Source organism: Condylura cristata, unplaced genomic scaffold (assembly GCF_000260355.1).
Source record: "Condylura cristata isolate star-nosed mole 26May11 unplaced genomic scaffold, ConCri1.0 scaffold00018, whole genome shotgun sequence".
Classification (NCBI taxonomy): domain Eukaryota; kingdom Metazoa; phylum Chordata; class Mammalia; order Eulipotyphla; family Talpidae; genus Condylura; species Condylura cristata.
This window is the reverse complement of record NW_004567119.1, coordinates 40,023,664-40,047,328: the sequence shown is the minus strand read 5'-3', so window position 1 is coordinate 40,047,328 and position 23,665 is coordinate 40,023,664. Positions and strand designations below refer to the sequence as shown.

At 54.5% G+C, this 23,665-nt stretch overlaps 1 protein-coding gene across 1 annotated transcript in view; it reads left to right on the top strand.

The window, feature by feature from the left end:
• PIK3C2B (phosphatidylinositol-4-phosphate 3-kinase, catalytic subunit type 2 beta) overlaps nt 1–23,665 on the top strand; it is a 45,011-nt gene that overhangs the window by 14,625 nt on the left and 6,721 nt on the right. Inside the window, exons 11-28 of the mRNA XM_004685536.2 lie at nt 473–595; nt 6,334–6,501; nt 7,085–7,196; nt 8,263–8,405; nt 9,861–10,049; nt 11,454–11,547; nt 11,689–11,783; nt 12,164–12,344; nt 13,028–13,135; nt 13,721–13,813; nt 15,153–15,282; nt 16,138–16,274; nt 19,516–19,685; nt 20,116–20,272; nt 20,568–20,677; nt 21,788–21,989; nt 22,212–22,336; nt 23,247–23,364. Of these exons, the coding sequence (XP_004685593.1) occupies nt 473–595; nt 6,334–6,501; nt 7,085–7,196; nt 8,263–8,405; nt 9,861–10,049; nt 11,454–11,547; nt 11,689–11,783; nt 12,164–12,344; nt 13,028–13,135; nt 13,721–13,813; nt 15,153–15,282; nt 16,138–16,274; nt 19,516–19,685; nt 20,116–20,272; nt 20,568–20,677; nt 21,788–21,989; nt 22,212–22,336; nt 23,247–23,364 (2,455 nt within the window). The remainder of the gene's footprint in view (nt 1–472; nt 596–6,333; nt 6,502–7,084; nt 7,197–8,262; nt 8,406–9,860; nt 10,050–11,453; nt 11,548–11,688; nt 11,784–12,163; nt 12,345–13,027; nt 13,136–13,720; nt 13,814–15,152; nt 15,283–16,137; nt 16,275–19,515; nt 19,686–20,115; nt 20,273–20,567; nt 20,678–21,787; nt 21,990–22,211; nt 22,337–23,246; nt 23,365–23,665) is intronic.

Below are 23,665 nucleotides of genomic sequence, written 5' to 3'. Positions count from 1 at the left end.
CTTCCCCTCCCCCTACTCTCTTTGTTCCTCACTTAATGTATTCCTCTGGGCGATTGGTGGAGAACAAAGGAGGCAGCCTGGGAAACCAGGGCCTTCTCTGACCTCTTCTGTCAGGCACCTGTCACAAGCCACAGGGACCCCCATGTATTGGCATTCATGTCGGCATATGTCGTTTTCATCCCCCACCCTTCTCACCTGCGCATGCGCGTGCGCACACGCGCACTGGCCTCCGGATGGAGCGTGCTCAAGGAGGAGGCTGTGGGCTGGATCCCAGTAGGAAGAAAAACCACCGGCCTGCAGCCTGAAACTGGGCCCAGCAATACAGCTTGACTTTCCTGCCCTGAGACCCATTGTTACAGCCTCTAGAGACCCAGTGGAGTTTTACCAGGGGAATGGAGCTTGGCATAGGTTGGGTAAGGTTGAGCTGGGACTTGGGAGTCCAGTGTTCTGATCTGCCCCCTTTCTCTTGTAGCTATGAAGAATTTTTCCTTTCCTGCTCCCTCAGCCACGGCGGCAAGGAGCTGTGCAGCCCCCTGCAGACCCGACGGGTGCACTTCTCCAAATACCTCTTCCACCTCATCATTTGGGACCAGCAGTAAGCCCCCTTCCACACCCAGGCCCAGGCCACTGCACATCCGCTTAGGCTCCCAGTGGTCAGACCCAGCCTATTACGCCAGGCTGTCAGCAACCCTTACCTGACCAGTCTCTCTGCCTCTAAGGCACCACTTTTCTGATGCTTCAGTGAGACTGATGTCATCTTTTGGAGTTCGGGGTCCTTGGTTTCACTGTGGGAAAGGTTTCACCAGAGCTCCTCTTTCAGCGGCACATGGTGAGATTCTCCACCAGACGGAGAATCAGTTATATTTAAAGAGCAAGTTTATTAGAAAGAGACAGGAGAGGAAGACTCTTGCATAGGCACAAGCGGACAGGAAGAGCTGCCCTGAAAGGACAGGCTTGCTGAGAGAGGCCTGCATGGCTCCAGGCGGGCGGCCTTAGGAGAGCAGCCTCCGCTGAGGGAGGTCAGTGCAGAGAAGCCCAGCAGGTGCAGGCCACGGGCAGGCAGGAGGCTGCTGTCCTGCGGAGGGAGAGAGTGGGTGGAAAGAAGCACCTGCATCGTCACAGGACGGCTGCCCTGTGCTGGTGCAGAGACTGCCCTGATATAGACAGCTTCTCTTTGCGGGGGCTCACTCCTTGTATGCCTAGGTAGAACTTGAGAGGACCAGATATTTCCAGATGAGCTTCGTCTCCATGTCCTTATCTTTTACCTTTTGGGTCTGAGCTTCAGGCATAGCCCCCAACAGTCTGTTATCTGCTGGGACCTCTTGGAGACATCCAGGCTTCCCAGACATCCTGGACATCCTGGACATTGGGCTTTGGCGCCTGAGGACCTTGATGTTGTGGCTGTGTCAGTTGCTGCGCTAGTCCCTTCTATCTGTCCCCCTTATGCGACTCAGTCTTGTGATTCCTCCCCTGCATTCCTTCCTCCATCAAGACCAGTGTAAATTCTGCCTCGAGTTGCTGTCAAATGCCACAAGGAAGTAGCTGCAAAGGACCACAAACCACACGCATGTCAATTGTTCATTTTAGTAATAGCTCATTATTTTGAACTGAGCTCCCTTAAAGGTCTAGAGGGTTCTTACTCTCTCAAATAGAGATTCAAGGATGGGGAGAAAGAGGACTGTGATTTCTCCCTGATGGGTAGAGAAAGGAAGGTCATTGAAGGAAAGAAGGATGGGCTTGGAACCACAGGAACAAGCCTTTATTTCTCGTTCTGTCTCTATAGTCCTGGGTTCTTTTTGGCTTCTCGGGGGCTCAGTTTGTCCAACTGTGAAGTGGATGCATTTGTATAACTCTGAAGCAGTGTGGCAGTGAAATGAGATTGGCAGGTTATAATGTAAATATGAAACCACAGGCACAAGATGATATGAATCATCATTTATCAAGGATAATTTGCTGTCGGGAATGTAGGTGAATGCCACGCAAAGAGACAAGGATGCCTTGAATGGAGGTTTTGGGGTGTTCACCTCCCAGTGCCATTACTGTGTACTCTGTCCTCCAGAGCGTCCAGACCCCATTTGCTGGCCTCAGCTTCCCTCCCCCGGACTGTACCTCATAATCTTTGCAGAGCAGAGTTGCACCTTGACTGCCTGGAGTACAGGTTAAAGAATCCCAGGGGGCTCCTGCGGAGGCCAGGGGTGCAAAATGGGGAGACAAAGTGTCTGTGGACTTGGTGGAAGGGCGGGTCACCTGATAGATGGACAAGTGGGAGGCAGGACCTTGCCCCGGCCTTACACTTGTGTGACTCTAGGGCCATAAAGGTATAAATGAAAACCTTTTTTTTCCTCTTAATTTTATAATAGTTTATTTTTACATCATTTTGTGCATTTTTCCATCTCAGTTGCAATTCCCTTGGGTTTCCCATCACCAGATCACCCATGTGCCACTACCATAGTCCAGTGCAATAAATGAAAACCTTTAACCTAACACTCACCAGGGCAGGAGAGACTTCTGGAAGCCGATGATGCTGCCTGGGTGGCTGCTGAGTTTCACCCCACCTTGGGACTCGCTGGCCTCAGATCCTTCCGCTGCCAAGGGAGGGGTTCCAGACAGCTCTGTGGCCCAGGCAGACGCCACAAAATGGACTTTAGACCCTTTTGCCACAGTGTGACAGTGGAGTCAGAGCAGGTGGGCTGACCTCTCAGCCTGCCTACCTGGGGGTAGGCAGTCTTTCCACCCCCTGTCTGAGAGTTGTACCTTGAATTCCAGAGGCTGGTCCTGGCCTGGACCCATAGAGGGTGCCCTTTCAGTGCTACCCACTCAGTTGCCCCACAAAGGTCCTCTTGGCACTTTAAAAAAAAAAAGATTTATTTACTTATGCTTATAGCACTGGGGTACAGGCCAGAGGATCCGCCAGAGACAGAGTGGGGAGCAGAACAGGCAGATTGACAAAGTCCACTGCTGAGGGGAGCAGCGGGTGGGTCAGGAGAGGTCTGTTGCCCCACGGGGTTCAGCTCCCTGGCCGGGAATCAAACCTGTGCTGCGGTGGCTGTGGAGAGCTTCCTAATGTGGTGCTTTAACCTGTTGCGCCACTAGGGAGGGCCCCCTTTTGGCAATTTTATGGTCAAGAACAAGGCTTTGGGGATGTGGTGCTAGAGTGTAGGGTTCAAAGTCAGCCACCACCACCCCTTCTTACTGCAGGTGACCTCCAGCAGCCTAGCACTGCTTGGAAGCAGTGGCATGTTGAAGGTGAAGTGCTTGGCACGGGGTCAGCACTTTCTTCTTCATCATCCTTGTTAAGGAAGCCGCTCCGTTTTCAGTTTCAGTGTCTCTGTCTCAGGTGACTGACACAGAGGATATTTGTGCATGAAAATATAGTGCAGTGCTGGTGGGAATGCAAACTAGTACAACCACCATGGAAAACTGTTTGGAGGTTCCTCAAACTGCTAAACATGGAGCTTCCCTACGACCCAGCCATCCCACTCCTAGGTATCTACCCAAAAGAACAAAACACTGATTGAAAAAGATACTTGTACCCCCATGTTTATTGCTGCTTTATTTACAATTGGAAAAACATGGAAGCAGCCCAAATGCCCAAAAGTAGATGACTGGATTAAAAAGATGTGGTACATATATACAATGGAATATTACCAGCAAGCAAAAAGATAAGCTCATGCCTTTTGCAGCAACATGGATGGAGCTGGAAGGGATCATGCTTAGTGAGATAAGCCAGAAAGAGAAAGAAAAATACCAGATGGTTTCACTCATAGCAGGAGTATAATGGACCAGATGAGAAAATGACAAAAATAATGAACAACCATATACCAGAGACATTTTGCGGGGATGGAGTGGGGAATGGGATCAAAAACGGGGGTGGGGAGGGAAATGCATGGGATTATGGTGATGGCACACGGGTGATTTGGTGATGGGAAACCCACGGCGATTACAATTGAGATGGAAAAAAAAATGTACAAAATGATGTAAAAATAAACTTTTGTAAAATAAAAAAGAAAAGAAAATACAGTGCAGAGGGTCTTCCCTGGTGACACAACAGGTTAAAAAGCAGCACTTCAGGCCCTCACTGGTGGCACAGCGGGTTAAAGCACTGCACTGAGAAGCTAAAGCCGCTTCCGCATGAGTTCGATTCCCGCCTGCCCCGGAGGTGACCACATGGCGCGGCAGACCTCTCCTGACCCGCCCGCTGCTCCCCTCAGCAGTGTACTTCATCGATCTGCCTGTTCTGCTCCCCGCTCTGTCTCTGGTGAAGCCTTTCACCGCCCCTGAGCCTCTGGCCTGTACCCCAGTTCTGTATGTACAAATAAATAAATCTTTAAAAAAAAAAAAAAAAAAGCAGCGCTTCAAAGCTAGCTGCCACCACCTTAGCACAAGTTCAATACCCAGCCAGGGAGGTGACTCACAGGGCGCTACAGACCTCTCCTGACCCACCCACTGCTCCCCTCAGCAGTGTACTTCATCAGTCGGCCTATTCTGCTCCCCAATCTGTCTGGTGAATCCTCTCACCACTCTAGCACCTCTGGCCTGCATCCCAGTTCTGTATGCATAAATACACAAACTTTTACACTTGATGTTAGCCAAAAGTCCGAGAAGCAATAATACACAAACTTTTAAAAGAAAGAAAAAGAAAATACAGTCCAGAGAGCGTAGTTCTGGTTCAACAGCCACAGTGTCAAATAGCAGGGAGCATACAGTGTCCACAAGCTGTGTCCCCTTTTCACTGGTGGGGAAGTGGAGATGCATAGTCGCCCAGGGTTATGTACAGAGTACGCCCGGGATTCCTGTGGAATCTGACTGGAAGTCAGTCGCACATTCCAGGAGTCCTCCCTGGAGGAGGCAGCCCCTGTGATATATTGAGGAATGGGCTCCAGAGGGAAGGGAAGGGATTTTTCAGGAGGAGTTTCTACAGCCAGGAGGAGGGCTGTCACCAGTATACTAGTTGTCCTGGCTGACCTGGTACAGGTGTTGGGGCAGCTTCTTGGAAGACCGTATCTGCTCAAGGACTGAGAAGGGGGCCTTGGCTGGTTCTAGGGGTCATGGCTTCAGTTAGAAAGTTTCATCATTTCCCTTTTCCTCCAGCTACGAAGCTGGAAGTCTCTTGGGTAAAAAGAAAGGGCCCAGGAGTAGCTCCCACACCTCTTGGCTTGGGGGCAGCTGATTCAGTCTCCACTACAGTAGGATGGGGATCAGCTAACTCTCAAAATAGGCCAAGCAGCCAAGCCCTGGCATGGCATGTCCACTGGCTGCTGGAGGGGCCCTAATTTTAGCTGTGCCCCTCCCCAGCCCCCAAAGAGGAGGCAGCTAGGACAGAGGAGGGCTCTGCCAGTCTCTGAGGAGGAAGGGAGGGAGGACCTCGCCTAGGTAGAGATTCCCCTGGAGGAGGAGTGACAAGCTGTGCTGGAGGGAGGCTGCTTTATCCAAAAACTGCCAGCCTTGGGGTGGCCACCCTCCACTCTGCCTGTGCACCCTCTGGCATCGAATCTGCTGGGCCTGGGCCACCAGGGACGGCCAGGAGGGTGTGACCATGTGGAGTTTGGCCCAGAGACAGCTTCCCCGAAAGGTAACATGGGTTCTCCCTCGCTTTCCACAGCTTCTCTGCTGCACCCCCACCCCCACCCCCCAGCTCCTAATGTTGAACTTGGAGGGAGTGGCTGGGTGTGATTTGGGAGGAGCCCAGAAGAAAACATGGGGCTTGTCTACTCCCCTTTGGCCTTGTCGATTTGCTTCTCACAAGCACACACCCACCCACCCCCGCGCCTCCAACTTCGAGAGGCCATTTCTCTTTATCCCTCTGGCTTTGGAAACATTCACAAATGTCTTGGGGTGAGAGCAAACCATCTTGTGCCAGGGCAAGGGTATAAAGAGAAGAGGACGCAGAGGACGGACATGGGGAGGACAGTGGGGGAGGGGGAACTGAGGCCGCAACCCTGTGGTTCCCTTAGCGGGAAGAGGGTGGGGCGGGGACTGGCAGATGGAAGAGGCTGTGGGAAGGTCCTTGGTGACCCTCTGCGGAACTCCTCCGACAAGGGAAGGAGTGGCATGTGGCCACCCAACTCAGGCCGAGCCTGCCCTGTCCCGTCCCCTGGAGACCAGCACCAGGGTATTCGCTTCCGTCCCCTGATACGTTCTGGAGACACCGTACATGTTCTGGGGGTGCGAAGTGCAGGCTTTGTCTCTGGTGTCTGCAGGAAAGCTTCCCCAGGGAGCATGTGATCCCCTACGAGGGAGGCCAAGTTCTCAGCCTCAACTTGACCTTGTGGGCCCAGGCCCCTGGAAGCCGCAGAGGCGGCACCCCCTGACCCGGCTTCCTGTGCTTCCTAGGATCTGCTTCCCGGTGCATGTGAACCGGCTGCCTCGGGAGACGCTGCTCTGTGCCACGCTCTATGCTGTGCCCCTGCCCCCGCCCGGGAGCTCCTCGGAGGCCAATAAGCAGCGGCGCACACCTGAAGCCCTGGGCTGGGTCACCACCCCGCTTTTCAACTTCAGGCAGTATGTGGGCCCCGGGCAGCTGCTGCGTGGCCTGGGGAGGGAAGGAAGGGGATAGAGAGAGGGCCCCAGCTGCCGCACAGGCCAGGCCCTCTGGAGGGTCAGCTGCTTGGGGCCCATGGCAGTCCAGAGGGTCCCAGCTCCGGGTGGAGGGGACCTGGGTTGGCCGCGTGGGGCCCATGGCAGGGTCCAGAGGGTCCCAGCCCGGTGGAGGGGACCCGGGTATAGGACTAGGCCCAGGACAGCTGGTGTAACCAAGCTGTCGGGCCTGCCCGGTAGAAAAGGACTGCAGGGAGGGACATGAAAATGCTGTGCTCGGGCAACGTGTCATTGGCTGTGATTGAAGGTCCTTAAAGGTCAGCTAGCCCAGCACACGAACCAAGGTGTGGTTGGCTCAGACAGGCTTCCTGAAGGGGTAGACTTTTTCTACACCTTGGCAAAAGAAATGACCAAAAAGAAATGATTTGGGAGGGATGAGGAGAGGAGTTGGGTGGTGGCTTCAAGCAGAAAAAGCTGTTTTGGGTGAAGGGGCAGCAGGGGAAAAACCATCTCTCTGCCACTCAGCCTGATGCCTTCCTCTTTATAGAGTCCTGACCTGTGGCCGGAAGCTTCTCGGCTTATGGCCAGCAACACAGGAAAACCCCAGCGCCCGCTGGAGTGCACCTAATTTCCACCAGCCGGACAGCGTCATCCTGCAGGTGGGGCCCAGTGCCAGCCTCTCCTCCCCCCCACCCTTTAGGACCTCTCCAGAGTCAGCTTCAAGTTCTCCTCTTGAGTGTTGGAATGGGACAGTGGGAGAAAGCTCTAGCACCTTGGGCCTAGGGGAACGATGTGACTGAGCCAACTGGATGAATGTGGTTAGGCCCAGAGCAAGAGGGTGATTTCTCTGAGCTCTGCAGCCCAGGCCCCAGGGGTGGACTTCGGTTCCACACAGCCGACGGCAGCGTCTGAGACGCATCCGTGTGAGGCTCAGTGCCTTTAGCACAGCCTGACTGGACCTCATCATTCCTGATCAGATCTGGGCTGTCCCCTCCCGGGCATCAAGGGGAGCCCTCCCTGCAGCCAGGCACTGAGAGAGTGCTCTAGTGGGGTCGACCCGCTTATGGGGAGGGGAGAAGGGGCTCTTCAGGTTTAACATCTAGTAACTGGTTTCCGGCTCCCCTTTCTTGTGGTCGTGGGGTGCTGTGGTGTGGAATGTGGATTATCAAATTGCACACAGAGTGACTTGTAGTGGAAGCTCTGAGAGCCGCCCTGTCTCATTCCTCCTCTGTGCCCAGAACCTGGGGTGTCTTGCTTAGCACATGCTACATTCAGTTCTGACGAATGAAGAAACATCGATCTCCTTTGGAGAGCTGGCTGGCTCAGCTCTGATAGGCATTTTAGGGGGTTACCATCTGGCAGGTGGAACAGGGGAACCCAGCATCCATCACAGGCTGGAGAGCTGGTAGCGCTATCACCTGGCACGCGCTCCGGGGTCCACACCAGAGGCCCCGGTGACCCAGCCCGTTTGCTGGCTGGTGAGCCCCATGTCCTCACCTCCCGGCATCTCAGCCCAGCCCCTTCCACATGTGCCTCCTTCTCTCTTTTTGCTGGAAGTGAGAGCTGGAAGGCACTGTCTAGAGATCACTGAGTGCATGCGTCGTTTCTCAGAGAACTGAGGGCAAGCAGGGAGGGTGGCACGAGCTGGCACGAGACCAGAGACTGGGAGTGGCAGCCCACTCACCTGCCACCTTCTCTCCTTGCTTCGCTCACGCCTTGGCCCAGATTGACTTCCCCACCTCGGCTTTCGACGTCAAGTTCACCAGCCCTCCCGGAGACAAGTTCAGCCCCCGCTATGAGTTTGGCAGCCTCCGGGAGGAAGACCAGCGCAAGCTCAGAAACATCACGCAAAAGGAGTCCCTGTACTGGTGAGGCCCAGGGTACCCCCATGCGTGGCTGAGACCCCTGCTAAGTGCCCATGTCTCCTCTCTGTTCTGATCCCCTCCCCGTCCCTGCCCTCCTGCTTTGGGAGCTGAAATGGGCACTGTCACCTAAGCAGGAAACAGAGAGGGGGCTGTGCTGGAGGCTGCCCCCGGCCCCTATTCACTGGGGGACGCTAGGCAAAGTGGACTGGTCAGGGTCAAGAAGCAATCTAGGGAAGGCCTTACCCTGATGTGGGAGCTTGGCCCAGGCTCAGCTTGCCAGGGGACCAGAGCATCTCCCTGTGGCTGGGAGAAGCTCCCTGTTCTTGCTGTCCATCGGGACAGGTGTCTGCAGTCCTCACCACCCTGCCCCCTCCACACCCACAGCTTTGCATTTCTCTGGCCCTGTCGCTTTCCAAAAAGGATCAGGTGTCAAAGCAAGCTAGCAGCTCTCAGGGGCAGTGAGTCCAAGCTGATGTCATCCATGGGGCTGCCCCTCACCCCAGGATTGGAGAAGTGGGGGCAGTGAGAAACCCAGAGCAGGACTTGCTGGGGGTCTGGACTCCTCCCCTGCCAGCTCTCTGCATCTCTGGCTCCTGCACGGCTCTGCGCAGGTGGTGGTGGGGGCAAGTGGGAGCCAGGACACAACCCTTTCCCCAGTCTACCCGCAGCAGCCGGAGCAGCTGAATGAAAGCAGTTCCCCTGCTTCATTAGCCCCTCAGCTCCCTTCTCCCATTAGACACCTGATCTCAGGCAAAGCCTAATTAGCTGCAGGTCCCATAAAACCTCCAGCTGGCCCTGGGAAGCCCCAGGGGGGCCACTCCACTGCCCAGCCCCTGATGTGTTGACTGTTGCCCCCTGGCGGCCCCATGTGGAAGTGCAGGCCTGTACTTGGGGATTGCGCTGTGACTTCCCTGAGTCAGGATCCCAGCTGACAAGTGGGCCCTGGTTCCAAATTTTGCTTCCCTCACTGCAGACACCCAGGGAGCTTTAAAAAGCTGGTACTGGGCATTGCTGGTGGCACAAGGGGTTAAGTCTCAGCACTATAAAGCTACTGACAGCCACTGTAGCACATGTTTGATCCCTGGCTGGGGAGCTGGCCCACATGGTACAGCAGACCTCTCCTATTCTGCTCCCATTTGTCTCTGGTGAATCCTCTCACCTCTCCACCAGTTCTTGTATGTATAAAAAAATAAATTTTAAACATACTGATGCCCAGAGAAGCTGCCGGCTCCTGCTGCCATGGGGCCAGGTGGCATCCCTAGATTTCCTGGCTCCACTGGTGTGGGCATGGGGGCTGGGGGCGGGGTAACAGCCCCTCAGGTGGTTGTAACTTGCAGCAGTCTCAGCAGTCCCCTGAATTGGAGAGGGGAGGGGTGTAGCCTTTCCTTGGGAGCAAGCCCCTTACCCTCTGGCCGCCTCAGTGCTCTCCTGCTGACTCCACCATCACCTCCATCCCAGGCTCAGCGATGCTGACAAGAAGCGCCTGTGGGAGAAGCGCTATTACTGCCACTCGGAGGTGAGCTGTCTGCCTCTGGTGCTCGCCAGCGCCCCCAGCTGGGAGTGGGCTTGCCTGCCAGACATCTATGCTCTCCTGAAGCAGTGGACACCCATGAACCACCAGGATGCCCTGGGGCTCCTGCATGCCACGTGAGTTCGGGACACCCCCCTGTCCTGACCACCCACCCCTCTGATGCAGGGTGGCCCAAGCCAGCACCCCAGGAAGTGTGGGCGTGGACGCTCAGGACTTTCCCTCTTCTCCTTTGCTCTTTGTTTTACTACCTCCCCACCCCTGATGCCGCTGCATCATTACTAACATTTTCCAAACACCTTGTAAATTTGGAAACGTGTCAGTGAACATCTCTTTATACTTAGATACTAACCACTAGCACTTGCTGTGATTTTTTTTTTTTTTGGTCACGTGTCTGTGTTCCTACATCAGCACATTTTAATGCATTTTTAAGTAAGTTGCAGCTATCATCACTGTCTCCTAAATACTATAACATGCTTAAGGTGAACAAGAGTTCCACATTGAGGTTTTTATTTTTGGAGCAACCTCCTCTATAAGAAGGGGCTCAACCTGTCTCCGTCTACGTGCCAAGTTTGGCAAATGCAATCACCTGTGCAAACCTACACCCTAACACTTCTGTTTTAACCACCTTCGCTTCCCTCTTTCCTCTGAAGTCTTCTCTGGGAACACACAGTAATGAGAACACCTCTCAGACCCCTGGGCTGCCTTTCCCAGATGGTACTCAATATTCTCAGTTTCTTACCTCTCTCAGTAATTAAAATGTACCCGATCCATATGTTCTGCCTCTTTGAGGCATAGGCTTTGCTAGTCTTTGCTCAGCGACTTCTGCCAAGGTGTATGGTCTTACGTAAAGCCCCACAGCCCACTGTCACGCACCTGGCAAGCTTTGCATGAAAAGAAGCAATATGGCCCTCCCTGGTGGCTCAGCGGGTTAAAGCACAGCTCTAAGAAGCTAAAGCCACTTCAGTATGAGTTTGATCCCCACCCGGAGGTGACCCACATGGCCCAGCAGATCTCTCCTGACCCGCCCGCTGCTCCCCTCAGCAGTGGACTTCGTTCATCTGCCTGTTCTGCTCCCTACTGCCTCAGGTGAATCCTCTCACCCACCCTGCACCTCTGGCCTGCACCCTAGTTCTGTATGTATAAATAAATAAATCTTAAAAAAAAAAAAAGAAAGAAAAGAAAAGAGGCAATAAAGCTTTAACCCTCATGAGGGTGCTTAGGTGGTAGAAATTTGGGCCCAATCAGAGTCAAGGAAGAGACCTTCAAGGGCGAGGTTGGGAACACTATCCCAGTTTCTTCCACCCAGTGGGTGTGCATGGCTTCCTTGGTCTACACCGGCTCTGACCGTGGGCAGGGCTGTCTCCAGTTGATGCTAAGAGCTCTCCTAGCACCCTGGGCAGATTCTGTTAGCAATTGGCACTCTCCGCCGTGCCCCTGAAGCCCATGTGGGGGACACTTGCTCACTCGTGCGCCGCGGAGCCGGCTGGGTGTTCAAGGTGCTGGGCTCTGTTCATTGGCAGCTTCCCGGACCAGGAGGTGCGGCGCATGGCAGTCAAGTGGATCGACTCGCTCTCGGACGCCGAGCTGCTCGACTACTTGCCCCAGCTGGTGCAGGTGGGCACGCGCCTCGCTCTGGCCCCACCTCCTGCTACCTGGCCGTCTGTCCTCTGCCCCCAGCACCAACCCGGGCTGAGACAGTGGTGGGTGTAGGTTCCAGGCAGCCTGCAAGCAAGGCCTCTGCTGTCTCCTAAACAGGCCCTGAAGTACGAGTGCTATCTCGACAGCCCCCTGGTGCGCTTCCTGCTGAAACGAGCCGTGTCTGACTTGAGAGTGACGCACTACTTCTTCTGGTAAACCCACAGCAGGACAGGAGGGGAACGTGGCCTTCCCTGGGGACACACAGGGCGGGGAGCTGACCTTGTAGGTTCCTTTACAGTGCTGCCTTCCCGTGTAGTCTCAGGCTGGGGCCTTTGGCTCGGGGTGGTTCAGGATAAGCGGGAGGCCCGCCCCTCACCCCCACACATCAGAAATACAAGAGGAGGTAGGTGCGGGCGGCCTTGCGTTCTCTGAGACGGCCCCCCTGGAGACAGTGGAGCTGCTGCATAACTGCACAGTCTGCCTCCCCTCCCAGCCTGGGTGGGTGTTCAGGGAGCAGGGGCTAGGCCGCCTGACCTCTGATGTACCACCTGGCCTGTGGTTCCCTGAGCACTGGACTCCCTTGGCCTCACAGGTTGCTGAAAGACGGCCTCAAGGACTCCCAGTTCAGCATGCGCTACCAGTACCTGCTGGCGGCCTTGCTGTGCTGCTGTGGCAAGGGGCTGAGGGAGGAGTTCAACCGCCAGTGCTGGCTCGTCAACACCCTGGCCAAGCTGGCCCAGCAGGTCCGGGAGGCCACGCCATCTGCCCGGCAGGTGAGCAGGGTGTAGCCGCGCCTCACTTCCTGGGCTTCTGCAGCCAGTCTGGGACTTCCAGGCATCCCGGCCAGCAGGAGGGCCCTTGACTACCTGATTTAGAGGCTGGAAGAGGACTGTATCTCTAACTCCAAGCTACAAGCTAGCAGTCTGCAATCTGGACACAGCCAGCGGCTGGATTGTTTTGACCTGCAGAGTATACTTTACTGGTCTGCTGGCCTCCAAGCCTAAGTCCAGTTATATCAGTTGTTCACTGCCTAAGAGCACCCAGCTGGTGAGGGTGCAGTGAGTGGTGGCTCAGGGTTGCCCGCCCCCCGGGCACGTGTAGCCGCCCACACCCAGGAGCTGTGCCAGGCCCAGTGCTCCTGGACGCTGACGTTTACAACTCCTGAGACCTGAAAGTCTAGATTGTTGGCTCCTCTTAGCAACTGCCTGAGCTGTGTCTCCCCTGGAAATGCGGCTGTCTCTCTGCTCCACGTGGCCTGTGGCCTGCTGGGGTGGGGGTTGGAGTGCTCTGTCACCCGCCTGCACACCCTGGGGTGGGGTGGGGTGGGTCTACCCTCAGTCTCCTGCAGACGGTCCATATTCTCAGCTCCTGCTGAGCACCCATATTGGGAAAGGCCTGGTTCTAAGGGGGTGTTTCTGGGACTCGCACCTAACCTCTTCTCTCCTCCTCCCTTCAGGGGATCCTGCGGTCTGGCCTGGATGAGGTGAAGCAGTTCTTTACTCTCAATGGCTCCTGCCGCCTGCCACTCAGCCCCAGTCTGCTGGTAAAGGGCATCGTGCCCAGGGTGAGTGGCTGGCGGGCTTGGGCCCTGGGAGCAGGGAGGACTGAGTGGAGGCCAGGTGGTCACGGACCTGTTGTTGAGACATAGGAGGAGGAAAGGCAGAGTTGGGGCCTCTTGATCCTAATGTGTCCAGCTTTGGCCTAACAGCTGTGCAGGAAGGAGGGGTCCGACTGGGGCAGGAGAGGTGCCTGGTTCTGGGATCGCAGTACGACTGGGGAAGCATCACTTCGGGCTCCCTCTGTGCGCAGCACCATCGTGCGTGTTCACACAACCTGCTAGTTACTGCATTCCATCCTCACCGTGATGTGAGCCCCATTTGACAGAGAGGAAAAGTGAGGTACAGATGGGATGTGGTTTCCTGGAACTCGTAAGTTGCACGTAGAAAGAACCCAGGGGAGAACCATCTGCTGAGGCTGTAACAAACTGACCTGGGGTCATCACCTGGGGTGATGGCTTGTAGGGAAGGGAGAAGGAATATGGGCTTCTCCCAGAGAAATCTGGAAAAGACAGTGAGCAAGTGGCCGGCCGGGCAGCAGCGTGACCCGGGGATGGCCCTCCTCCCTCATCACTGCTTTCTCTGCCTGGCAGGACTGCTCTTACTTCAACTCCAATGCAGTCCCCCTCAAGCTCTCCTTCCAAAATGTGGATCCCCTGGGTGAGAACATCCGAGTCATCTTCAAGGTGAGGTCGCTTCTCTCAATAGAGAGGAAGGGCTGGAGGGAGCTGGGCTTGCAACCCCGGTGGTCTCGTCCCTTATTCCCTGCTAGTGGGAGGACAAGGAAACAGAGCACTTCTGCATGTCCCAGAGGGTAGGGACCAGAGGGGCAGGAAGGCCTCGGAGAGCTCAGTACATGGAAGTGCTGGGGAGGCAGGATTGTCCCAAAATGGAGTGGGTGAGGTGGTGTGCTGCTTGCCTCTGGGCGTATTCAAGCAGAGGCTGAAAGATGTTGAAGGGGAAGTTAGCCTAAGAGTGCAGGGTGGATTAAGTGAGCCCTGAGGCCTTTTTATTTTCTTTTTAAAGATTTGTTTATTTGTGCATACAGAACTGGGGTGCAGGCCAGAGGTGCAGGGAGGTGAGAGGATTCAGTAGAGACAAAGTGGGGAGCAGAACAGGCAGATTGGTGAAGTACACTGCTGAGGGGGGCAGCGGGCGGGTCAGCAGAGGTCTGCCGCGCCATGTGGGTCAGCTCCCTGGCCGAGGATCGAACTGCTGAAGCAGCTGCAGCTAGCTTCCTAGTGCTGCACTTTAACCCGTTGCACCACCAGGGAAGGCCCCCTGAGGGCTTTCTAACTGATCTATCCCTGACTCTGAGACGTAAATGGCGGCCCCAGACCATGCCATCTCTTTTGGGATGAAATGCATTTGCATGTCTCATTGATGGTAACTTACGTATTTATAGTGTATAAGTTCCAAATGCAAGGTGTCAGTGTTCAAGTTTTAAAAAGACTTGACGGTCAGCAGGGCTTCTTCATGAAGGAGAGGAACCTGGGCTCTTCCTGATGGCACAATGGGCTAAAATGCAGCACTGGGAAGCTAGCCGCAGTCATTTCAGCCTGAGTTCTATCCCAGGCCACGGAGCTGACCCACACGGCACAGCAGACCTCTCCTGACCTGCCCCAGACCTGCCCGCTGCTAACCCTCAGCAGTGTATTTCAGTGAATGTGCCTGTTCTGCTTCCCACTCTGTCTCTGGTGATCCTCTCATTGCCTCTGCACCTCTAGTCTGTATCCAGTTCTGTGTGCATAAATAAATAAATCTTTAAAAAAAAAAAAAAGAAGAAGAGCAACCTGAGTTTCATTCAGAGGCAGTGTGGGGTAGAGGGAAGAGCCAGAACAGTGTGTGGCAGAGTGTGCAGGTTGTCAGTTCACCCCCAGTGATTTGACCAAGTGTGAGCTGAGCCAGCAGGGCTGAGAGGGGAGGACCGGTCACTATAGCTGGGGTGGAGGTTGCCAGCCTGGAGCATCTGGGAGCAGGGGCAGGCGGTGGACATGAGCTCTGTCCCTCTCCACCTCCATCCAGTGTGGGGACGACTTGCGTCAGGACATGCTGACCCTGCAGATGATTCGCATCATGAGCAAGATCTGGGTGCAGGAGGGGCTGGACATGCGCATGGTCATCTTCCGCTGCTTCTCCACCGGCCGCGGGAAAGGTCAGCTGGGAGTGGGCAGGCTGCGAACAGGAGGCTGGTGGGAACGGTGTCCTTTGCTTTGTGGCCTCCGACACCTCCCCTGGCTGGGGGGTGGACGACGTGCTTCTCCAGGGGCCTGACAAGGGCAAGTTCCCTCCATGAGAGGCTGCGGATTGGTGTGAAGGAGGCAGAGTTGGTTCTAAAGTCATAGACTCGGGGACATCACAGCCAAGGGGACTATGGTGGCTTAGGATCCTGATTCAGACAAACCAGTTGTCAAAAGATTTTTTTGAGACAGATAGGGGAAATTTGGATAGACACGGGGTTGGAGCAGATCACATTGGTTTCTAAACTGGTTGTTTTGAATGTGGTAATGTCATGGTGATGTCTGCCTTCTGGTGATGTCTGCCTTAGCTGTACTTAGACTATTTATAAATAAAATGACACGTCCAGAATTTGCTTTAACTTCGTCCCATGGGGTTGAGTGAATGAAACTGACGCAGCAAGATCAGCAAAATGTTGGGAATTTTTGGAACTGGGTGATGATTATATATGAATTGTGATCCTGGTCTCTTTATTCTTATATATATTTGACAATTCCCATGGTAAAGTTAAAAACCAAAAAAGGAGCGGTAGCTATGAACTGGGGACCTCAGGGAGCCACATTGTGGAACCCGAGACCCTTGGAATGACCTTCCCTTCCATCACTGTCCTTTCCTGCATTCCCAGACTTTCTCCAAATGCCCTAGACCTTCGTTTATAGAGAAGCATCCTACAGAGGTCTGCTGTGCCGTGTGGGTCAGCTCCGTGGCCTGGGATAGAACTCATACCCTTCTCTCTGGTCTGGAGAGTGACCCCCCATGCCGCCTCTTGCAGGGATGGTGGAAATGATCCCCAACGCTGAAACCCTGCGCAAGATCCAGGTGGAGCACGGGGTGACGGGCTCCTTCAAGGACCGGCCGCTGGCCGACTGGCTGCAGAAGCACAATCCTGGAGAGAACGAGTATGAGAAGGTAAGAGGAGTTGATGGGCATGTGGCTGTGTTAGCTCAAGGCCTGCAGCTTTTGGGGGCACATGTGGCGCTCTGTCTGGTCAGCTGATGCTCCAGATCTCTCCGGGTCAAGGCAAAGAGCTATTGCGAGCGGACTGAAAGAGTTGGTATCAAATTGGGAAACCAAGATTGGATGCCCCTGGCAGGTGGAGCTGTGGAAGGAGGCGACAGCGTCTCCTGTGGGCGGGTCCTGTTCAGTTCCTCTTGCCCTCAGTGGGACTCAGTGATACTTGGTCAAATAAGAGTTGGTTGAGATGATGTAAATCCAATCCCTCTTTTTATAGGTTGGAGTCGAGAGACCCTGATTTGTCATGCAGCTGGTTTATGGCAAAGCCGTACAGGAAACCAGGGCTGAAACTAGGTGTGAGACAGAGAAGGGGACTGTCCTGTCCACAGTAGAGGAGGACACCTCCTTTACGGAGTGGGAGGACCTTGGTGGCCTGCTGCACGCCGTGGCTGGTCCACAGCTTTCCGAGTCTAGCATCTGAGTTCAGTGAGTTTAGGGGAGGGAAATGTCACAAGAACCAAACCCATAAGAGGCTTATCACCCAGAATGCCACTTTATGCAATTTAACTTCCTAGGGGTATCCAAATACTAATTTATCTTGATCAATACATCGGAATTTTGAGGAGCAGCCAAATTAGAATGAGAATGTTCTTTAGTGAACATATAATTAGGTGAATTTAAGTGGCCTTAAAATGTTTGCATTCCTCAGGGCTTAATTCCTGTTGGGCTGAGCTCTCTTGGCATTCCTCTTGTGCCAACCCACTGTCTCTTATTACTTTCAGTACCACCCACATGCCCTGCCTTCCAAAGCCTTCCCCTCTTCCCTGCCCTGAGGCACCTGCTTCGTGGACATCTCCTCTCACCTTTTACCCACACTTCACACTCAGTCTAGGCAAAACCAAGCATTCTGTCTGCTCCCCTGGTCCTCTTGAAACCTCCTTTTTGTGTTTCCTGTCAGTAAATGGGAAGTCACCCAAGACACAGCTATGTATCTCCTTGCTGCTTCTGCCCGCCTTTTAATCCCAACCTTTGACTGCAAACCCTCTAGATTCTTCTACCCAAATATCTCTCAAGTATTTTCCTCTCCTTCATTTTTGCAGCTGTTTGCTGTGTGACTTCTAACCATTGGATGTCTTTCCTCCCATTGCCATCCTCTGCTTGATTTCAGAGTGCAAATTAATTAAGTGCAAGCCTGTTTATGTCACCTCTTTCTTCTAAGTCTTAAAGATAAGTCCAACAAGAAGGAAAAAAACAAACAGGTCCTCCCTGACAACATAGGGGTTTCAGCACTATCAAGGTCTCTCCAGTCATTACCACACGAGTTCGATCCCCAGTCAGGGAGCTGACCCACATGGCACGGCAGACCTCCTCTCTCCTCACTGCTCCCCTCAGCGGTGGATTTCAGTTGATCTGCCTGTACTCTTCCCCACTCTTCTCTGGTGAATCCTCTCACCCCCTGCACCTGTCGCCTGCACCCCTGTTGTTGTATGTATGCATTAATAAAAATAAAGCTTTAAAACCAACAAAGTGCAGCATCAGTAACATCACACACAAAGCCTCTGTACTCTGGCCTTGGCACCTTCACAGCCAATGATGACATAGCCCTGGAGCGGGGGCCTCCTGGCCTGTCCTTGATGCCTTGGCCCTGGTTTTCCCTTTGCCTAGAAAGCCATGTCTTCCCTCCCCATCTCTCTAAATCTATACCCTGCTCCGCCACCACGTTGTAAACTTCTGGGTCCTCCTGTGTTTGGGATTTTTTTTTTTAAGATTTATTTGTATTTGTGCATATAAGAATTGGGGTAGAAGCCAGAGGTGTGGGTAGGGAGAGGATTCACCAGAGACAGAGTGGGGAGCAGAATAGGCAGATGGACTGAAGTGCACTGCTGAGGGGAGCAGCAAGCAGGTCCAGAGAGGTCTGCTCCCTGGCTGGGATCGAACTCATGCTGCAGTGGCTGGTGATAGCTTCTTAGTGCTGCACAACCCTTGCACTATGAGGGAGGCCCCCCCCACACCTGCTCTAAATTCAACACTATCTCTAACACTTTCACCAGCTAGAGATGTCTATTTTTGAGGTCAAACACCCTGAGACGTGTTAAGCTGCCTCAGCTCTTTTTTGGATAGAAGGAACTTGAAGGGGATTTGTGTGTAGCGGTTACCAAGGGCCCCAGGGATCTTGTACTGGGGCTGAGGGAAGACTGGCGGGTCCCAAGCAGGGCAAGGGAGGGACCCCAAAGAGGCTGCCTCTGGCTGTGCTGTGTGCAGGTGGTCACGGTCGCTGGGCAGCAGCACAAGTCAGTGTTCCCATCTGGTAAGGTCTCCCCGGTCCAGGCTGCTCAGGCCTGGACTCCTCCATCCCTCTCACCCAACTCCCCGGGAGAAAGAGAGGCAGGGAGGAGATGAATTTCAGACAAAGGGGTGTTGATTTATCCACACACCTTCCATCTCTTTGCACCCCATGAGAGACCAGAGACCTGTCTGTGATGCAGGTGTTACAGGGCAGGGAGAGGGGCACCCCAGAACCCCCAAACCTGCCTGCTATAAATAGGTTCTGCCACCTGTCACATCAAGCTAAAACATATAAGACCGTTAATGGAAAGGAACTTTAATACACTGAGTGTGCAGTACAGAAAAGATAAAGAATATAGTTTCTAAATCAGACACCCTAAGTTACCCGTCCGCTCATGGATAAAAGTCCACCCAAACAGGCTTGACCCACAGCAAGGCCTGAAAGCCCCCCACGAGTCTAAGGCACCTTCCAGCCAGGACCCATAGAAAAGGGTCAGAAACAGATAAGTCTGGGAGGAAAAGAGCAAGAGCAAAATCAAGATAAACGCTGCCAGTCACCGCCCCACGGGTCTCACCCACGTCTGTGTCGGCCAGTCCAGGGCCAAGAAGCAAGTGCGGCTTCTTCACAGGTCTCTGCCACGTGCCCCTCCAGGCCTCCTCCTGGCCTCTGTCCTCTTCCTGCCCCAGTCTCCTCTACAGCTTCTCCTCCTCCTACTCAGCTGGGGGACCTGGAGCCCCCTTTTCCTGGGGACCCCCCCTGTTACAATGGGATCCCCTGAGGGGTGACTGAGGTCAAGCAGGCAGGTGTGAGGGGCTCACAGAGAGGCCGCTGAGTCCTGCGCCACTGTGACGCCTGCGGGCTCCAGGCAGCTCCCATCCGTCCTCCCTCCCCTCGGCCTTCCCTCCCCAGGCTGTGGAGAACTTCATCTACTCCTGCGCCGGCTGCTGCGTGGCCACGTATGTCCTGGGCATCTGTGACCGACACAACGACAACATCATGCTGAAGACCACGGGCCACATGTTCCACATTGATTTTGGCCGCTTCCTGGGCCACGCCCAGATGTTTGGCAACATCAAGAGGTAAGTGGTCTCCTGAAGGCCCAGCGGTGAGCAAGCGGGTCAGAACTGGACACAGGACGTGAGGGGCTGCACTATGGAGCATGGGCCGCAGGCCGGTCATAGGTCACATCCTCGTGGGTGTGGGCAGAAGATGGGGACGGGGGTTCTCCCTGCCTGCTGAGGACCGAGCAAAGGGAAGGAGCCCGAACTGCAGCAAGAGGGAACACAGTTAGACGTTTGCAGGAAATGACGCTGGCCCCAGGGGGCCCGGTGCGGATGTCTCTGGGGACCTGTTAAGATGAAGGTAGGAAAAGAGAAGCAAGATGCTATGGAGAGCCCCGTCCCGGTTTGCACAGGTGATGGGTGGGGGTGGGGAAGGAAGGATCCCCGATGCAGCCCCGGGCACCCCGCTCCATACTGACCTTCCCCCTGTGTGTTCCCCTCGGCCCAGGGATCGCGCGCCCTTTGTCTTCACCTCGGACATGGCGTATGTCATCAACGGGGGTGACAAGCCTTCCAGCCGCTTCCATGATTTTGTTGACCTTTGCTGCCAAGCCTACAACCTCATTCGCAAGCACACCCACCTCTTCCTCAACCTTCTGGGCCTGGTGAGGCGCTCCGTCCCTTTGTGAACCCTTACTCCGTGTCCGTCTTTCAGACCCCCAAGTCTTGCTTCCAAGGGCTCCTGCAGAGGCACTTCTCTAAGCCCCAGATGTCGGCAGGGCCCACGTGGCGGGGACAGTGGTGTCTGCCGCCGCCTCCAGCCCGCTTCCCTCCAGCCACTGCCCACAGCCTCTGTCTGCCGCCCCCAGGAGTCTCGCTACAGAAAACCACGCTTATGACGGGAAGAAGCAAGAATTCCTGGTGGGTCCAGGCCTCCTTTCTCCTTTGCTCTCCTTGCAGATGTTGTCCTGCGGCATCCCTGAGCTGTCAGACCTAGAGGACCTCAAGTATGTGTATGATGCCCTGAGGCCTCAGGACACTGAAGCCAACGCCACCACCTTCTTCACCAGGTAACTCCCTGCACCCAGGGCTGTACCCCTCACCCCCGGGCAGGTCTGGGCTTAATTTCCAGGCTGCCTGGTTGGGAGGATCCAGGTAGGAGAGCAGAAAGCCTGTACCCCGAGGGCAGAGCTGGGAGTTGAACGTGGTCTGTTGGCCTAGCTTTGCCTCTGCCTTAAGGAAATCACTTCTGGCTGCTCATGGTGCTTCCCTTGTGTGTGTGGGCCGCCCAACCATCTTTCTTGAAGGTCTCGGTCATTGCATCAAAAAATTATACTTTGTCTATAGGGCAATGTATCAATTGGATTTTTAATAGTTTTTTTCAAGTTTTATTTATTTATGCATACAAGAACTAGAGTACAGGGGGATGAGAGGATTCCCCAGAGACAGAGTGGGCAGCAGAACAGGTGGATCAACTGAAATACACAGCTGAGAGAGCAGCGGGGGAGGCAGGAGAGGTCTGCTGTGCCCTGTAGACCATGTGGGTCACCTCCCTGGCTGGGGATCGAACTCGTGCTACAGTGGCTGTGGGTAGCTTCATAGTGCTGCGCTTCAACCATTGCACCACCAGGGAGGGCCCAGATTTTTGATAGTTTGTAACTCTCTGGATCAACACTTTCCCACTTAACGAAATTCCAGGATTTCACTTTTACTGTTTAAGGCACACCGTGGACGAATGTTCACCATTCTGTTTACATAGCCCATGTCTCCTGTCTCTCAGGCACTGTGTTTGAAACTTATCTAAATTTTCTCTAACACAGAATCTGTCCTTTGGAATTGCAATTTCTAGATTGAACAGTGATTGGTAAAGTTCCTGGCACCGAGTTTTGACATTCAGTTTGACATCTGTATTTGGACATTTACATGATGATCCTGCAGTGGGCTCCCTGACGCCTTCCTACCTTGGTTTAACTTATGGGTCAAGAGGGTAGTGAGGGAGAGCCCCAGAGTCCCTATGAGTAAGCCCTGCATGGGTAGTTGCGTCACCCACTGAAGAGGAGTGACTTCATCAGGTCATTTAACGTGACCGGAGCTGCCAGGGCCCGCAGCTGCGGGTCGCCCAGTCAAGGCGGTGGGATCTCGTCCAAGTCACATCCTTTCCCCAATCTCTGCACCAACAGGTTGATCGAGTCCAGCCTGGGCAGTGTAGCCACAAAGCTCAATTTTTTCATCCACAACCTGGCTCAGATGAAGTTCACAGGCTCCGACGACCGCATAACCCTCTCCTTTGCCCCCCGAACACACACTCTCAAGAGCTCTGGCCGCATCTGTGACGTCTTTCTCTGTGGCCATGAGAAGATCTTCCACCCCAGCAAGGGCTATGTGAGTGCGTCCTCCCCTCTGGCCCGCCCTGCACCCCCAGACCCAGGATACTCGCTTTCAGATTTCCACACATGTGCTGTCTCCTATCCCTTCCCGAGGCCTTTGCCCTTTTCTTTCTGGAACATGAACTCCTGCCCCCGCCTCTGTCCCTCTCCTGCCCCGCTGCATTGGGTGCAGACGACTGGGCAGGTACTTCCCTAAGACCTGGTCGGACTTCTGCAGATTTATGTGGTGAAGGTGATGCGGGAGAACACGCACGAGGCCACGTACATCCAGCGGACCTTTGAGGAGTTCCAGGAGTTCCACAGCAAGTTGCGACTCCTCTTCCCTGCTTCCCTCCTGCCCAGGTAGCTTCCCCTTCACTCTGCACAGAGAGAGGGAGAAGGGAGAGGGGTCAGGGCTGCGTGCAAGATGGCAGGAGTGGAAGCCACCCTTTTACAGCAAAGATCCACCTGCTTTTCTTGGCCTGAGGCTGAGTTTGGTGACTAGTGCCCTCTGCTGGCCACGCTGTGTGCTGCACCGAAGTTTCTCCAGCCTGGACCTTAAGCTTGGTCCACCTGTCAGAAAGCAAGCAAACTGAGGATTCACTGAAAGCGCCTAGTATTCTTCAAGTAGATAAAATGTGGTGTATTAGTAAGTAAGCGTTAAAAAGGAGACATTCAGGCACGTGCTACAATGTGGGTGAACTTTGAGGACATTATGTTAAGTGCAATATGGTAAGACACTCCAGTTACATGAAGTACCTCCAGTAGTTAAGTCATAAAGACACAAAGTAGGTGTTGGTTGGCAGGGCTGGGCCGGGGGCTGGGGAGTTTTTCAGGATGAGCTGCGTGCTCAGACCATGGAGGAGAAAGCCCCACAATGACTGTCTAGACCCCCCCTCAGACATGCATGTGTATATGAACTTCATCACAAAGTTTTTAAAATGGTTTTTAAGTGAATTTTTCCCTTGATGAGGAAAACTGGGGCTCTGAAGCCCCTGAGCTCCAAGACTTGGGCCCACAGCTGGTTTTCTTGTCTGGGGTCCTTGGAACTTGGAGTGTGAAGTGCCAGCACTGGGCCCTTGGCACCCACCTGGGGAGCTGTGGGTAAGGCCTCCCCCACCCCCGCCCCCAAGAGAGGCTGCTGAGAAATGTGGGCAGGTGTGACAATGCAAGTGAATGTGACCAACGCCTGTTGTGTCTGAATTTTCTCTCTGTAACTACCTCCCCACCCCCTAACACCCCGTCCGCACCCTGCCTGCCCACCCGCCTACAGCTTCCCCAGTCGCTTCGTGATCGGCCGCTCGCGGGGAGAGGCTATGGCCGAGCGGCGGAAGGAAGAGCTGAACGGCTACATCTGGCACTTGATCCACGCAGCCCCCGAAGTGGCCGAGGTGGGTGGGCTCGTCCTGCACGCGGCTGGCTGTTGGGGGAGGGGGCTGGGATAGGATAGGGGCTGGAGCCATGGCAGCCCTGAGGGCGCTCGCCCCTCTGGGTGTGCCCAGCTGCAGACAGGGGTGGTGGTGGTGGCGCAGTCTCACAGGTCCTGTAAATAGTCAGTGTGACAGGAGGGACACAGCAAGCAGGCAGGAGACCTGCGCCAGAGCCGAGCCCACCTGAGGAAGGGAGGGCGTCCTCGAGAAAAAGGAGTTTTTTGAGCAGCTCGAGTGTGTGTATCCACCTGCTGTTTTTTTT